Source organism: Microtus pennsylvanicus, chromosome 3, assembly GCF_037038515.1.
Source record: "Microtus pennsylvanicus isolate mMicPen1 chromosome 3, mMicPen1.hap1, whole genome shotgun sequence".
Classification (NCBI taxonomy): Eukaryota; Metazoa; Chordata; class Mammalia; order Rodentia; family Cricetidae; genus Microtus; species Microtus pennsylvanicus.
This window is the reverse complement of record NC_134581.1, coordinates 4,763,359-4,781,140: the sequence shown is the minus strand read 5'-3', so window position 1 is coordinate 4,781,140 and position 17,782 is coordinate 4,763,359. Positions and strand designations below refer to the sequence as shown.

General features: G+C 54.2%; 1 protein-coding gene across 3 annotated transcripts in view; it reads right to left on the bottom strand.

Moving 5' to 3' along the window:
- Scn5a (sodium voltage-gated channel alpha subunit 5) overlaps positions 1-17,782 on the bottom strand; it is a 96,714-nt gene that overhangs the window by 78,728 nt on the left and 204 nt on the right. For all 3 annotated transcript variants that reach the window (XM_075964168.1, XM_075964170.1, XM_075964169.1), the window contains exon 2: positions 1,024-1,350. In XM_075964168.1, the coding sequence (XP_075820283.1) occupies positions 1,024-1,296 (273 nt within the window). In that variant the 5' untranslated portion in view covers positions 1,297-1,350. The remainder of the gene's footprint in view (positions 1-1,023; positions 1,351-17,782) is intronic.

Sequence of the window (17,782 nt, the reverse complement as noted above, 5' to 3'; positions counted from 1 at the left end):
CTGTCACACTCACGCCCAACCCTGACCCTGCTCCAGTCACTTGAATCAGCGAGTTCCTGAAGCCTCAGAGGAGGTCAGCTTTCCTGACTTGGAGATTGAGTGTGTGTGGGCCTCTTCCCATCCATAGCTGTGTGTGTGCATACACACAGACAAGCATACTCGGGCCCTTGGTCTCCAAACACTGTCTCACACCATGGCGACCGACACACTGACACACATTGCATAGATCCTCACACTGACTTCAGTTCCCTTTCTGGTCCCACAGGGGTTGCTCTGCCTTTAGCTTGGAGCTGAGCACAGTAACCCAGCAGCCTCCTTGGTCTCTGGTGCCTGGCCTTCAGGAAAGGCCACGCCCTAGATTCCAGTCTGTTGTCCCACTACCAACCCCTACAGTTAGGTCCAGCAGTGTGGACAGCGGAGTGGGGATCCTATGCCTCTGTAGGATCTCTGCACGCCTGTCACCTTGTTTGGTGCAACAGGGTGACCCGTGGTCTGAAGAGGAGGCCAGGGCAGGGCCTTGTGGAGAAACAACACTCCGTCCATCTCCCCAGGAGCAAGAATGACAGAACCAGTCTTCCCCACAAGGCCCAGGAGACTATGGCTGTGGCTCAGCTTGAGACAGCTGGCTCTGATGATGATGTCGGCTAATTCTCTGAGCTACAAGAGGGAGGGAGGAGCGCATGCCGCTTTTATTTAGGAGAGAGACCACTCAGGGCTTCCTTCCAAGTGCCCACACATCTGGGGACAGGGAGGAATCCCCTAGAGGTGTCTACCAAAGCATTACACAAGAAGGCAAGAGTTTAGTGGTCCACCCCTCAACTTAGGGATACAAACATCATTATTTATGTCTTTACCCCAGAACTCCAAATTAAGGTGACTGGAATACAGATCAGTGGTGAGTCACTACCCCAAAGCCCTGGGGAGCTGGCCCCACAGAACTCCACATAAGCAGAACCCCATCTGCTGCTGCCCTTCTGGGAGCTACCTAGATGGGTGAGGAGGGTGTTGGGGGGTGGCAGTCACCTTCTGGGTACTGTAGAAAGGGTCCAGGTCTTCCAGGGGCTCCCCAATGAGTTCTCGGGGCGGGTTGCCATAGAGATCCGGAAGCTTTTTGGAGGCCTGCAGGTCCAGCTGGGGCCGGGGAGCCTCTTCCTCTGGCAGGCCCTCACGACTCTCCTGTGATGTGGCCGAACCTCGGGCCTGCTTTTCCGCCATGCGCTTCTCGATGGCCGCCAGGGACTCCCGGGTGAACCTACGGAAGCTGCTAGTGCCCCGAGGTAACAGGAAGTTTGCCATCTTCTCATCCTGCTTCTGGGGGCACAGGCTCTCCTCAGGCTGCCTGGGGGTACGCTGGAAGACACAGACATGTGTGTGATGGGGTGCCGCAGACAGAAGGCAGGGTGGTCAGTCAGCTATGCTGGAGCAGGAAAGGACACAATTTGCCAGTGGATACAAGTATCCCCAGTTGCCAATCGCTGAACAGGCCACACATGATTGACAGTGACCAGGGGTAAATACCTAAGCTCTCCCCCGTGGTGTGTACGAGGGACGGCACTGGAGTGGCTTCTCCACTCCTGCCCCAGTGCGTGGGTCTGAACACCAGTGGCCAAGGGAAAGTGTGTCATCGTGATAGTTTTACCCTGCCCACTCTGCACCAAAGAAAACATTCCAACTGTGCTCTTTTAAGACATGTCCCATCCCCTAGCCCGGATGGAGTATAAAAAAGGTTTATTTATTTGGGGACAAACTCACAGAAAGAGTAGAGATCCGCAGTCCTCTGCATGCACAGGGAACTGGAACCCAATCCAGCAGCCAAGGGGCTCGCACATGCCCCTACATCTGCATTTATAGTACAAGAGACCACACTCAAAGTGGGCTAGCATCCCAAAGGTCATTGGCTGAAGAAGCACCTCCCCCTTTTGTCTAAATATGATGGCTCCACGGAGCAGGGATGGACAGAGAAGCCATTTGCTTTATACCAGACCCCGACAGAATGGGTCTTCCGCTCCCCCATGAAAGGTGAAACATGCATATGCCAGGGGTTGGCCCTGGATGGGTCCAGGAGCTCTTCCTCCTCTCCAGGAAATACTCCCAGAATAAGTGGTGTACAGTTCCCAGTCCCCACGCACTCACATGAGACCTGGGCACAGGAGGCGGCAATTGAGAGGACATCAGCGTTTGCCCCAAGGGACCCAGGAAAACCTGTGGGTTTTCAGAAATAGCTGGGCAGTAACAAAGGAGATGGCATCCACATATTAGCACTCCGGTGTGCACAGCCATGCAGACCTCTGATGAGCATCTCGTGGGAATCCCCTGGGGGCAGCCCATCACTAACTAGGCTGATTCCAAAGATGGGAAATGTGAAGGGTGTGCCTCTGGCTCGTCACACTGTCCCCTCTTCCCCCACAAGAGCGGACAAACAAATGCCAGTCCCAAGGGAACAGCAACACCGGAAGACAGTGACCACTACTGCAGAGGACATCCAACAGGCACATGCGTGTGACGTCAAACCGGGAGAATGTGGCCCCCGGTGGCCTCAAAAGATTCAGAACCTGGTGCAAACACACTCTGTCTATGACAGCAAGGCAGAAGAATGCATTCCTGACTGCCTCACCAAAACAGGATGTGGCCAGAGGGCTCCTGACTATGACACCACGCCAAGGGGCTGCACTGCTAATTGCCACATCAAACCCGGGAATGGCTGGGCACCAGCTCAAGATGGCAGACTGGACACCTGCTGGAGATCGCTGCCAGGGACACTCTCCCTTCCTGTCAGCCAAGGGCTTTGCCCTGATCTCACTCCTGTGGACCACGTCATGAATGACCCCTATAAGCTGCTGTGGCACCCACCCCAGCACACGGCCAACAAGGACCCAGGGTGGCCTGAGCACCTTGGACTGCAGATATTCAACCAGGGGGCAGGTAAAACATGAGCAACACAGCCTCAATGGGCACCTCGGGAGCTGTTGAGATGGTTCAGCGGGTGAAGGTCCTGGCTGCCAAGCCTGATGACCTGAGTTCAATCCTTGGATCCCCCAAGATTGGGGGAAGCAGAGAGTTGATGCCTGATGGTCGTTCTTTGTCCTCTATGTTTGTTGTGACAACAAAGGCACACATGAGAGGGGGAGAAGTAGAAGAAAGGGGAGAGAGGGAGGAAGGGAGGGAGGGAGGGAGGGAGGGAGGGAGGGAGGGAGGAGGGGGTAGGAGCCAGGGAGAGCATACATGAGAATATAAATTTAATAAAATTAAAAATTATGGAGGGGGCACCCCTAGGGACTGGGGAGATGGCTCAGTTGGTAAAGTGTTTGCCATAAAGGCTTGAAGATCTCAGTTTGGTCCCTAGTATCTACATGAAAAGCTGGCTTTGATAGTATCTGCCTGTGATTTCAGTGCCAGGGAGTCATAGACAGGAAGACCCTGGAGTTGGCTGGGCTATCAGCCTAGCCCAGGTCCTAGAGAGAAACTCAGCTCAGAAAACAAGTTGGACGCCTCCTGAGGAATGACATCCCAAGTTGACCTTTGGCCTCTACACACTAGCACATATGTGCCTTTGCACTGGGACACACACAAAGCTGAGTATAGCACACACACACAGAGACAAAGCTGAGCATACCACATACACACACACAGATGAAGCTGAGCATACCACACACACACAGAGCGAGCGAGAGAGGGGGTGCATTTGTGTGTGCGTGTGCGGACACACACAGATGAAGCTGAGCATACCACATACACACGCACACACAGAGAGCGAGTGAGTGAGTGTATTTGTGCATGCGCATGCACGTGCATGTGTGCATGTGTGTGGACCCTGGGCAAGCACAGCACGAAACAAGCGCCGCAGAAGCAGAAGGCAGAGGTTCCTTTTGCCGCTCCCCGGTTTGTCTGCAGCTTCTTGTTTGATTCACGTGAAGTTAAAGGACCATCTCTGTTAAAAATAGCAGGTGAGAGAGTAGGTCCCCGCTTCATAAGAGCCTCTCCCTGTCTAGCCTCCACCTCTAACCGAGCAGAAGGCTTGGTCTGCAGCACTTATTGCTAAACATGAATGGCGATTTTTTCTTCCCCCTTGTTGAGGAGAATTTGGGTCATTCTAAACTTCCTTTACACCTTCCCCCATTTCCAGAATCCACTATGATGAACTTGCAAAAACAATAGAGTCGTTATTCATTTCATGTTAGAAACAAGGAACCTCGCTGGGAGGACAGTGGGGCGGCCCTCTCCGCGGTGAGCAATTGCTCCTTCTGTAAACTGGGAAGCCACCCCTTAGCTTGGGATTATTTGCTAAAAATAGTGTCCTCCGATCGCGGTATCCATCTGTGTCCACACGCCTGCAAGGGTGCTGGAGACACGTGGAGGCCCAGGGATGTGCACACGCTGGCAGAAGCGTGTGTGTGCAAGCCCGCACCTGCACCTGCCTCAGTGAAGGATGCTGGCAATTTGTATCAAAATCCAGGATTCACGCAAACAGATGCCAGGGAGCACACAGGTGGGTGCATTCTCACACGCCAAACCTCTGTGCTAACAGCGCCCAGATGGAGAACCAGCCCACCACCCCTCTCATGTGACCCTCCAGACAGCAGCAGCAAGGGCAGCTACTCACTCCCTGACTAAGGACGTGGGTGAGTTCTGTCTGTTTATAGAGTTCGGGGGTTCTTGGAGGGACGGGAGAGGAGGGATAGCATATCCTCGTGAACTCAATGAAATATTTTCTTTATCTATGAAGGTAGCCTTAACAGCCATGACCCAAAGATTTGGTATCACAACCCTGTCCCATCACAACGACTGTGGGTACCTCAGATATTATTATTGCCCGCAATTTCAACGTCATAGTACTTCCAACTCCTGCTTGCTCCGATTTAAAACATTAGGGAGGCCCACACACTTTGAAAATCAGTTTGAAGTGTCCCAGCAGCTTTCTTTTATACCAAGAATTTCCTGTTTAATACTATTATTTTGTCTTGAGAACTGGGATTCCAAGCTGAGCCTCTCTCCGTGGGCAGAGAACTCCAAGACTACAACTCAGTCCTTGGTTAGGACTGGCCTACCCTGGTGTCCATCCTTGGCTGTGGGTGAGAGGACCCTCTGCGTGCTTCCTGGGGTCCATATTCCTTAGCTGTGGGCGAGAGGACCCTCTGCGTGCTTTCTGGGGTTCTTTGATACCTTTCCCGTGATCCACCACGGTGGGTGTTAGCCTCTCCCTGGCTCACTGGTCCAGGACTTTGGGGCATCCCTGGACAGGGTTAGGGACCAGCACTGCTGACCCTTCTAGAGAGAAGCTTAGCCTGAGGACCTGACAGATTCCATAAGGAGTCCTACTGGGTTCAAGAGTGAGAGACAGAACGCTTTTGGGGAGCCAGGAAACTTCAAGAACAGCCCGAGGTCAGAGGATAGTAAGTTGGGGTGTCCAATCGCTATCATACCTCCTTGTCCCCTCCACCCCAAGTCTGGCCAAGTGACAGGGTTTGGGGTCCCAAAGAGGGTTAGCACCCACACCCTAGGGAGGCCCTGGCATCAGAAGCCTGTCTGAAACTAGATTCCAGATGAAGCTTCCCTGCCTCCCAGCAGCGGGGCAGCCTCAGGTTCCAAAGTAAACCTGCCAAGAGTGGCCTTTGTGTCTGGGCTACTCCTAATGGGCAGGCGGACTGGATCGGCTTTCTCTCTTGTTCTCCTGCCTGCACCTGGCCCTGGCCCCGCCCTCCCTTCAGCAGCTCAGAGTCTACACCCTGCTCTGCCTGGTGTAGCCCAGCTGCAGGATTACAGGCTGCCAGGGTGAGGTGGGCTCCAGAGTGGTCTGAGCATGCCAAGGGTGAGGAGGCATCCGTGGCTGTGGAAGGCAGGAAGGAAACACAGTTGAACAACCAGCTCCCGAAGCTGGAGACTGTGGTGGGTGCACAGCAGGCAAGGTCCGCAGGCCACACCCCTGCTCCAGGCAGTTTTCCCTCTGTTGGTGCCCCTCTCTCCCACTGGCCCTGTGGCTGCTCTGGAGACTGGGTAGCTTCTTGTAGCTGACCCCTCTGCCCGGGCACTGGCAGGACTCTTGGGAGTCCGCTCCATCCTAATACATCCCTCTACATCAGATCATAAGGCACATGTCTCCCCGTGTCCCTGCAGCTGTGGAGTTAGTGGGAGCAAATGGTTTGGCCTCCTTCAGACTAGCTAATACTGGCACCCTTTAAGGTCATATGCCCTCCACCTTCACTCAATGCTTCCTCCTCCATTTGCAACAGCCCAGGACAGGCTCCTAACTACCACTTGGATCGCTGGGACTTAACGTTAATAGCGCCAACTTGACAGCGTTCAGAATCACCTAGGAGACATGTCTCTGAGCATACTCGTGAGGGATTCTCTAGACTGAGTCCACCAGAGTCGTAAGACCCACCCTGCATGTCGGTGGCATCATGGGATGAAGTAAATGAAGAAAGGTATGCTGAACACCAGTGTTTGTCTCTGTTTCCTGACTGCGGAAGCAATGTGACCAGTGACCTTGTCTATGCTGCCACGTCTTCCCCTCTATAATGGGCTCCATCCCCTTGAACCGTGAGCCAAAACAATCCCTTCCTTCCTCCGACTCTTTTTTGTTTAGCATTTATCACTGCGGCAGGCAGGCGTCGTAACCACTGCACTGACTGTGTCCCCACATGGCCACACTCCTCTCCTTCCCAGTCTGTGACAGCCATTCCCAAGCGCTGCCTGTGTCCTGTGTGACTGCCTTTCCCCCTCTGCACCCCATAGATGGCTCTTTCCCCTTCTAGACGTCTCTGAACACTAAAAGTTTCTGGGGACAAATCTGTTTAGCCCAGTTGGCCTGGATGTCTCAACTTAGGGCAGGGAAAGGATTCTACGTTAACCTGTGGGACAGGCGAGGGGAGATATGGTGGCAGGGGTGGGGTGAACACCATGGATGCTTGGTGGGGTAAACACCCACCGCACAGGCCTTCCTGAGGCTCATGTCAGTGGCCAAAGATGTCACTGAAATGAACACAACCTAAAAAGCAGATGTGGGTATTGTCCCCCGTCCTTAGGGTAGGGGACCAATGTTAGGTTGCTTGTCCAAGTCTGCACAGGACTTTGCTGGCTCTGGCAGTGAACTCGCAGGATGCCCGCCACGGAGTAAGGAGCCCTCGTGTTGTCTAGCTCCGTGCAGGCCCTCCCTGCCTCCTTCAGTCCCAGTGAGGAGTGAGGAGCTCTTGGTGTTGTCTAGCTCCGTGCAGCCCCTCCCTGAGCCTGAAGGCAGGCTCACTTCAGCCTCCTGCCTGAGTCATGTCTGGCATTTTGGTCGCTGTGGAATCAGAGTCTCTGGAACCCAGCATGCAAAGAATATTCTTTGCCATGTAAATTTATGCGCAGCCCTCTGTGGAAGGGGCTCCCAGGCTTCCTAGGAAATCTCCACCGGCTTCCTCGGCTCTGCGCTCCTTTTTCCTGCTTGGCAGTCCCATGATTGCTGGGCGGATGACCCACCACCCTGACACCTATCCATCCTACCCAGGTCCATCTTCCCTGGCCCCGGTACTGCCCTTCTGCCTGCCCCTGGGTGCTGAAGAAGAGGTCTATGCAAAGGGTAACCTCAGAGAGGAAGGCCAGGGCACTTGTGAACCCCTGAACATGTCCCTTGTCTTCCACTCAAGTGGATTGTGTGTGCCAAGTGGGATGTTCTCTTACTCAGTGGATGTCACCCCATGACAGCCCCCACCCAAGCCTTGTGGCCCATGCATGCACCAGGCAAATTTGATTCTTCCTTCAGGAGGACATACTAATTAATACCTCAGCTCACTCATTTCGTTGATTCAACGAGCAGGCATTCGGTGCCCACTGTATGCATGGCCCTACAGCAGTTTCAGAGAGTACTTTCCCAGGTGATGGTCCTTCAAGTGAACTGGTGGTGATCGGACAGGAAAGGACGCCACAGTACAGGTTCCATGCTGACCTGAAAGGGCACTGTCCTGTCCAGGTTTGCAGAGACTGGTAATGAGGAAATGACCGTGTCCAGAGACCCCTGACCCCATATTTATCTCTTCCTCTTCTGTGGCTCCTCTCCCCATTCCCTCTCTTGAGAGATTTCCTGTTCCTATATGGAACAAGGAAGTGATTAGAACTGGGTTAGGAAGTCAGCCCACGCAGGTGACCTGGACCTCAGTCATTTGCTTGCCACAAGTCCTAGGGTGAGTTAATCTCTGTTTTCCCATCGGTCAACAGTTCCCCGTGGGGCTAGGAACTTTCCCAGAGACAGGACATGTGGTGCATGCCTTTAATTCCAGCACTTGGGAGCAGAGGCAGGAGGAATTTTGTGAGTTTGAGGATAGCCTGGTCTACCTAGGGAGTCCCAGGACAGCCAGGGCTACATAGTGACATAGTGAGACCATGTCTCAAAAAATTTGAGAGAGACAGATAGACACAGAGAGACACAGAGAGAGACAGACAGAGAGAAAGATCCTATTTCAGAGGGCCATCCTAACGTGTATCTTGCTGATCCTCTCACAGGTCTCAACCACTGTACAAACGCAGTGATCACGAGCTGCTGTTGTCCTCGTGGGCTTTGCTGTCATTACCGTGTGTCATTTAATCCTGAGGAGCCACAAGAATGACATCATTTAGGCAGTTCTGTCCTGTGAGCATCAGTGTGTACTCACACATACCCAGATGAAGTAAATCAGTCACTTGCTATGGCCACTCTTTTTCTTTCTCATGCTAAGGGGCTGCTCTACCATATAACAGCTCCTGGAAAAGAACATCCCTAAACTCATGTAGCCTCAGTGCAACACGGAGTGTCGACACACACGGACCAAGTGAGGCAGCAGCCTGCTCTTCCTAATCAGCAGTGCACAGCGCACAGCACAGCTGCAGAGGTGGTTCAGTGCTTGAGGGCATGTGCCGTGTGTTCTTGCAGAGGACCCACGTCTGGTTCCTAGCACCAAAGTTGTCTAACTCCAGCTCTAGGGGATTTGATGATGGCCTCTTCTGGTCTCCCTGGGCTCCTGCATGCATGTGTGATCATAACCTCACACAGGCTCATACCTATACACGAGTGATAAATTTAAAAAAAAATCTTAAAAGCACACAAGCTAGTAACGTCGTTACTTACTGTTGTCAAGTATCACACACTATACACACTGCACCTATACTTTATGCCTGCAATATAGGTTTGCTTCCACAGCAACACACCACACACACACGCACGTCCACACATGCACACACACGCACACACAGCAGTGAACTGTGGTGTTAGGTTGGCTACAGCAGCAAGAGGTGGTAGGTGTTTTTCAGCTCCTTCAGGATCTCCAGAGACTGTGGTCCTCTGTGTGGCTCGCTGTTGCTGGGAACACTGTTACACAGCATGTAACTGCCTCATTGTTCTCATGGAGACCCAGCTCAAGGGGCCTCCTTCCACACCAGACCTCCCTCCCTCCTTCCCTCCTTCCCTGTCTGTCTGTCTCTTTCCTTCTAAGCCCCTGGTTACCTGAATCCCCACATCACCTGGCAGAGAACTGATTTCCACATATACCTCGGCCCCAGCATTCAACATGAGCTTGCAGAGCAGAGCGAAATGGACTGGCTGGGTGGAGGAAGGAATGCAGAGTAAATGCTGTCTCCCCATGACTCTGGCCCCTTTCCTGAGGGTGGACATGGGGCTAAGGGCCACGCCAGAATTGTCTCATGTTCTCTATGAGCCTGGCACACACTCTCTCTCTCTCTCTCTCTCTCTCTCTCTCTCTCTCTCTCTCTCTCTGTGAATGCACACACACTCATATCTGCAAGTGCTGTTTGGGATCACGGTATTTTATCTTTGCTACAATCCCAAGAAGGGAGGAGGGAGGGTATTATCCTCTTTCTTTCTAGGTGAGAAACCTGATGCCCAGGGATTAGGAAGCTCTGTCTCCTACCTCTGTGGTCAGAACCAGGAGGAGGGGACATGGCTGGCTTGTAAATACCCATCTGGACCGAGTGTGTTTGAAGGGGCTGGTTCACCCCGAGGAGGCTGGCCTATGCTCACACCTGGGTAGATGCCTTCGGTTCTTCTGCTGACAGAAGCGATTCTCTGGCAGTTCTCTCAGCTCTGGCACTGTCCAACGGAGTAGCCACTCACTCGCTGTGTGTGGCTATCAGGACTGAGGATAGGGCTACAGGGGACAGACACTCTGTGTGTGACCACCCCCTCCCGTGCAGGCTCAGTAGGAGATACAGAATGCCAAGCGGTCTGTCCATCATTTCTAATGTTGATTACAGTTAAATGCATAATACTTAACTTGATAAAATGCCTGATCAAAAGAAACATGTTCAGTATCCTGTGACTGACATCCAGGGTTCCTGTTCTATCCTGTTGGACATTGCTCAGCAAGTAGAATCTAACGGCCCTACCTGCTTTGGCATCAGGCCTCAGGCTGGCCTCCGTAGGTGGGGGTGGGGGCCACAGGAGGGACTAAAAAAAATTTGTCCTGGTAGGCTTCCTGCTCTCCGGCAGTGGTTATGGGCAGCCATGGGAGCTAAAGCCACAGGTTGGGATGATGGGGGACCACAGGGGAGGGGTCGACAGCATGTTCATTCGTCCCATTCCGCCCGCCCAGGCAATTATCCGTACAGCTCTCTGGGTTAACTGCTTGGACAAAGGCTCCATGGGGGTGCCAGCTGGTGCCCTGGCCTCTGCATTCAGAGGTCCCTGTTCCCAGATCAAAGGCACATTGACATGTCCTTGCACCCGAGCCTCAGCTAACCTGCTCCCTGCTGGCTCCGCTTCTTTGAGGCTGCTGCAGAGGCATTAACCCTGCCTAGTCCAACACACAAAGAGGAACAGGGCAAGTTTGAACAACACCCTCCCCCCCCCCACCTCCAAAAAAATCTCGGGGAAGTCCTGGCCAATCGCGCCCATTCCTCCCGAGGAGAACACGCCCACCTAGCTTCTGGGGATGCCCTAATTTACACACATTTGCATCTCATTTATTCCAACACCAGGCTAAGTCTGCCGACAGGAAAATCCTACCAGCTTCAGCTCTGCAGAAGTGAATCCCCAGGCAGGGACAGAACAGAGCTCCTCTTCAGGACAGGGCTCTGTCCGGGGCTGGGTGCGGAGTGGGGTCTAGCTTATCTGGTCCTAACTTGGTCTCACCCGCCTGCCAAAGACAAACCAAGAGTTCCCTCCTAATCTTGCCTTTTTCTCTTCCCCCTCTCCCACAGCAAGCGTGGGGCAATGGCTCCTCCTTTCCACCAACTGCTTGGCAGTATCTAGACACCTGGTCAGGGGAATGTGGAAGCCCCGGGATTCCCACAATACGCACATTGCAGTACACAGTGAACACAGCACCCTTGCCCCTGCCCAGCCTTCCTCCTCAGCCTCTGCAAAGGCCCATCCACACAGCATCTTCTCTTCTCCAAGGGCCCACTGCTGCCCAGCCTTGGGTCTCCAGAGCAGGGACATGGATGATCTAACACCCTGTGACAGTCACAAAGGGGTACATGTACCCCAGACTCTGAACAGGTATTTTTCCCTGCACAGTGGCCCTGCTCCTGCTCCCACAGACCCTCACAGTACATGAAACAAGAAGACAGCCACCAGCATCCCAACTCTGCCTGTTCAGTTCCTTCCAACTCCTCTTTCTGATGCCTTAGCTGAAAAAGGCTTCGCAGGGTGCCATGGCAACCGAGACTCCTACTGTGTGCATCAAAGGAGCTATACGTGCCTCTCGGAAACCTGGGAGGCTCTCCCTCTGAGGTCTCTTGTTGCCCAGAGGGAGATGAAATAACCCACAGAAATGATGATTTATGCCACAAAGGCATCCAGGACAATACTATAACCAAACATGTGACACTCTTAATGCGCTTTTTAGCTGAAGTAGAATTTAAACTCAAGCAAACACACTCATCAAGTATGTACAGTTAGATAAGTATTGACAACTGCACACACATGGGTAAAATGCCACCCCAACTAAGACAGCAAACATCCCCCTCGTCCCCTAAAAGTCCCCCTTCTGTCCCTGCTTAATGCCTGCCAGGTAGAGTCACTTGTAACATCAAAATGCATATGGCTGTTTTAGGCAGGCTGTGGGTGAGCACGCTTTTAAGCTTCCCCTGCACAGGGGCTAGCAGTGACCCATGTGGGCACAAATCCTTAATTCCATCAGAAAGACGAGGACTGGAAGGTGCCTGGTGCCCACTCTCTCTGGGGACGGTAAGCTGCAGAGACTCCTTAGGAGGATTTGTGTCTCCTCGCCTCGGACAGATTCTGAAACGGAAGCTCAGCAATTATACATCTAATCGGCACTCAGGCTCAGCAAGCGAGTGGGGGCTTTCCCTGGGTTTCCAGTGCTGTTGGCAACTAGCTGTCGCTTTATTTAACTGGCAGTCTGTGCTGCATCCGACCCAAGTGCAGTGGCGGGGTGGGCGCTGGGCGCCTGCGCCTTCTGCTCAGGTCTCTGGCTGTGTGGGTAGGCCTCTGTCCCTCAGCCTCCCTGCCCTTCCATGCTAACTGGTGACCCGGGTCTTGGAAAGGAACGGGCTGGACTTCTGCTTAGCTGGGTAGCCAGGGAGGTTTTTCTGGGTTCCCTGCCTGGACCAACGAGGCTGGGCTTCAATTCCAAGCAGCAAGGACTGATTGCTGAGGCTGGTCCCCCCTCCTATGGCAGGATACCCCTGCCCCAAGATCAGCTCTCTCACCCAGGCTGCCTCAGGTTCAGCCTACAAACCACTCTCGTGCCTAAGCTGTGGGGCTGCCTCTCCCTACCCTATGATCTCTTTGAAAACCATCTCTAAAGCTGCTTCTTTCTCTTCCTGGGACTTCTAAGAATCCAGACCTGCCAGAGACCATTTTCTGCCTTCCCCGTTCAAGATGAGCCGCCACTGTTGGAAAGCACCATTCGAGACCTGGGCGCTGACCGACTAAGGCCTGCCTGTGTCTCTGGTGACCTTGAGACCCTAGGATAGCCAGCGCCGTCCCTGGCTCCAGGGGACTCAGTACACGGGGCTCTCTGGGTGGGTAAGAAAGCAACCCTGGGCCACACAGACATTGTAAGAAAGGCTCCATCCCTGGCATCAGCAAATGCCCCTGGGGGGACTCCACTTTCCACTGCCTTCCTGGGAGATTTAAAGAGAAGGCACTGAAGAGGAGAGAAAGGACTCAGCCTAGAACATAAACACTCTCTGCCTACCTACTACTCTGACCGACCACAGGCAGCAGACCCAAGCCCAGCCCTCCCCTGCAGTCTCCAGCACTAGGCTCCAGGCCCATCCCCTCCAGGCAGGCTTCCTCTTGATCAGCCCTGGAGAGGGGAGGCTGGACCTCCATTCTAAGTTTGCCTTCTGCTTGTTCTGGGCAGGTCTTTCTGGCCCTGGAGGTGATGTTGGGAGGCTCCAGGCTCCTCAGTGCCTCTGCCTATCCTTTGAGAGTAGAAAGAAACTGAGGAGTAGATCAAAGAGCCTATGTCTGTGATGCCTGTCCCCGGAAAGTCTGGGGGTCCCAGGCCCCAGGACTTGACATGGGGTCCTCTATAAATAGTGCCAGCACGTATTGATCATCTTCAAAAGACACGGTATGTTCTAGGCCCACAGGAGAGGAGAGCCATATCTAAAAATAGCTTCATTCCCAGGAACTGCTGCCAGCACCAGCCCAAGGAGGGTGGTGTAGGCTCACAGAAGGGGCAGTCCACTGAGGGGGTGGGGTTAGAACAGAGGCTCGGTGTCTTTCCATCCCCGTCCCTTTCCCTCTGCTCCAGGCACAGCGTGCATTCGTGGAGCTCCTACCCCAGGGCCTTTGCACAGGCAGCTCTCTCTTCCATACGCTCTCCCCACATCTGACCTGTTATTCAGGTCCTAGATCAGTTGCCTCATTCAGACGGTCTCTGGTCAGCGAGGCTACACCGACTCACCATCTCTCGTCAGGAATCCTTCCATGGCACTTGCCACTACCTAAAACAATCCTCTCTGTGTTTCATAACATAGTCCCTCTCCCCGTTACTACTCAGACTTCACAGGGCAGGGATAACGCCTGTCTAAGATTCCTAGAACGCGCCACGGCCCAAAACAGATGCTGAATGTCCCCACCCTCCAGGGTTGACACCCCTGCCTCTGAACTCTGTATGAGACAAGCCTGGCCATCAGACCTAAGCCATTCCTACAGCTGCCCTGCTGCACCCCCAAATGTCCAGTCTCCGTCTGTACCCTCTCCTCTCTCCCTGCCTCCCTGTAGTTTAGCCATGTGGCTTTGGTTGCAGCCCCTCTTCTTCAAATTCTGTCACCATGGACACCTGCTTGAGGCAAACCCATCTTGTCCCCTGTCTCCCAAGACAGCTTTCCTCCCTAGAGAAAGAACCCACTCTCCATGCTGAGACAGGAATCGGTTCCCACCATCACCTTCCTCGCAGAGGCTTGCAGGAGCCTCTCCGACCGGCCCAGTGAGCAAACTGTGACGTGTGCGCCTCACAGTTGCAGTTCTGACCCAGAGGCTTCTGGTCCTTTACTTGAGATGTTCCCCATAAGCCCTTTCTCAGGCATGCACCGCAGGACCCCACCTCTCATGCGGTCCCCTGTCCCTCTCCTACCCCTCCAACCATCAGACCCTTGGAAGTGCTGTCTGCCCATGCTCCCACATCATCCCCTCCTGCTCACTCCTTAACCCACTCCAGACCAGCTTGCATCCCCGACCCGTTCCTTCAGCAGAATTCACCACGCAGGGCACCACAGCCGTGGGCTCAGAGTGCTGTTTCTCTTGCCGAGGTCACCGGCACCCTTACTGCGGCTCAATCTAATGGGCATTCTTTCTAAATTATTCAGCCTTGCTCATCTGTCCATGAACGGTGCCAAAGGTACCTTCTAAAAATCTCTCAGCAGAAATGGGGGATTTCCCTCTCCTGGGAGAGCGGCCCTTTCTGCCTCAGGTCAGTGCCAGCTACTCTCCTGGCCTCCCTCCTGCCTGGGCTGTCCAGTGTCTCTGAGCATCTGGCTCCAGCCTCGTTCTCTAATGTCATCAGAATCACCTGTTTTCAGAAGGACGGGCGGGCGGCCTGCTCCACCCCAGAACCAAGAGAATTAGCATGCCTGGGGGCGGAGCTTCAGAGCGGACGTCTTTATGTAAAGCTTCCGAAGTGCTGCTCTGGTGGCCAGCCAGGCAGCCCTGGCTCCAGGGTCCAGCTGCCCTTCTGGAGTGCCTACCTCCAGCCCAGGTCGCCTTCTGGAAGCTTCCTTCTTAGATCTTCTTCTCTAATGCCCAGATGACGTGGTATTGCTCAGGTCACTATTGTCCACCTATGTCCCCCACTGTGCATACAGGATAAGGGGTGGTTACCTCTGGGTACCCTGGAGGACACCAGAGTGTCACCAGTGGCCTGATGACACTTCCTCAGCTGAAGGACTTCCTAAGTTTGCACAGGCCCCGTCCACACTGGGGAGGTGGCACAGAGGTCACTGACCAGCTGCTGATCCCTTCACCATCTACAACACGGCTGTGACTGTGGTCCCCACCTCGGGGGCTGATGTGGGGATAAGTGGGAGATGATGCACCCCATGAGTACCTGCCGTGGTCTAGTATACACAAAGCACTCAGGGCCTGTTCACCATTTTTAGAATCATTACTGAGGATAAATTCCCAATTCCTGAGCAGAGGTTGCCAACACCCCCGTCGGTCTGTGACTGTGACCTGGACTCTTCCTCATGTCACGGGACCCAACAGATCACTCAACTAATGGCTGCTCTGTCCCCGTGTTTGCATTGGTTGGTCATCGACCTGGAAAACTCCTGTTCATGCGTCAAAACCCAGGTGGAAGTTATCTCTGCTAGAACAAGACTTTTGACTCTCAACTAAAATTCCGATCACTTTTGTGTTCCTGGGGTGACACTGGTATCACTGTGCCCTCCTTCAAAAGCCCCCTCAAGGGCTCACGGGAATGAACCTCCTGGGAAGGAGACACTGCTCCAGGTTGCCCCTAGGATTCTCTTCTGGGTGGACTGCCTGGGCACCAGCCTCCCCTACTCCCCCATTCCCAGCTGTCTCTGTCTCCCTCTATGCCAAGTGAGTCAACTGTGGAATCCGTCCAGGGGTGTTGTGGTCACCTCCATATACAGGGACTGGGCAGTCTAGAGGACAGCTGCCCTAGCACCTCGGGCTTTGAAGACAGCTTCTTAGCACCCGAGGGACGCTCTTCTTTCTTTCTTTGCTGTCTTTGTTTTGTTTGCTTTTTTTCAAGACAGGGTTTTCTTGTATAACAACCATGGCTGTCCTGGAACTCACTTTATAGACCAGGCTGGCCTCGAACTCACAGAGATCTTCCTGTCTCTGCCTCCCAAATGCCGGGAATACAGGGCCACTCCTCTATTTAGACCCTCTCTGGTCAATTCTAGGCCAAAGCGGCCACCAGGAAATAGAGTCCAAGGCCTGTTACCCTAAGTGTCCTCCCCAGTCCAGCGATTATGTGTGACCTTGGATTAGTCCTTGACCTCCCTGGCTCTTAGTACTTGCGGTGGAGAGGGGTGGATGAGATGGAAGCCAGCCGAGGCTCTTTTCAAAACCTTAGGCATTCTAGCAAAGAAATGGTGTCCCATGTTCCAGCTGCCCCTTAATTTCCCTTGCTTCTGAGGCAGCAGCCTGTCCCGCCTTCATTTCATCTTCCCGCGTGTGACCGTATTTATGTGCATCTGCCCAATTTTCTAATGGGAGGGGACAGGGACAGGTTAGGGAGTTGAGGGGAGGACAGAGGGCCTCGACTCCGTATGGCCCAGGCCTCAGTTCTGAATGATGGTGAGTCTACAGAAGGTCTGGGGTTCGTGGGGGCTCCTGTTCTGTGCTTCTCTGCATGGTGCTTGGGGTCACTGCTGTAAAAGGCAGCTCAGGACCCCAAGGCCACTCTGGTCCCATGGCCCAAGGAGATTGAAGTCGCTAAGGAGACAGAGTGAGTTCCGTGGTTGGTGGTTGTATGCTGCCCTCCAACAGGTGTTTAAAAGGCCTGCCTCCAGCCAGGGCCTGGTCCCTGGCATTTCCCGCATCATAAGCAACACTGCCACCAGTCCCCACTACATCGCTGTCCCCATCAATACTCAGACAAGGCTAGGCACCTCCACTTCCTCGCAGGGCACCTCCAAAGACGGTCAAATAACACAGAGGTACGGAGCTGCCTCTCTCTCCCGTTAGGTTGAGCGAGTCTGTCCAGGTCAAAGCAAGGAGAACGAAGAATTCTCCAGAATTTCCATGTCCAGACATCTGTCCCCTCTCAGAGCCCACAGATACAGGAGGAGATGCGACTGCTTCAAGGCGACAACAGGGCACTGAGATCTCGGCATGGTGGGAGCGCCCAGAGGCAGGGCACACTCGTAGATCTGACCCCCGATAGCGCGCACAAATCCCTTCCTGGGGTGCAGAGATTTCGTCTAATCCAGGGCATAGCCCGGGTGCCGGGTCCCCCCACGCTCCCGGGCCCAGGGAAAACGAGCGCTTGGCCTGCTCCCTAGTCCTGGCCGGTGTCCGCTCAGCCCTTTCACCCCCAGCTCTAGAGAGGCACATTCTCTGCGCGCCTTGTGGCTGCTCTGACCTTGGGGTCTCCGGCCTCGGGAATCCGGGTCCCAATCCCTGCCCCTCGGCCAGCCTGCGCCAGCGATGGCCCGGGAGTCGGGGCCGAAGCTCCCCATCCCCCGGCCCTCGACAGCGCACGGGAAACCCGGAAGGAGAGGGGACGGGAGGAGACCCACGGCGAACAGGGACGCCCCAGGGAACCCCCGGCCCGGGCCACCTGCGCCTCTCCCGCCCCTCCCCCCTCTGGGACAGCGGCTGCGGGGTGCTGGGTACCCGGCCGGGCGCCTCCGGGCCATCGGG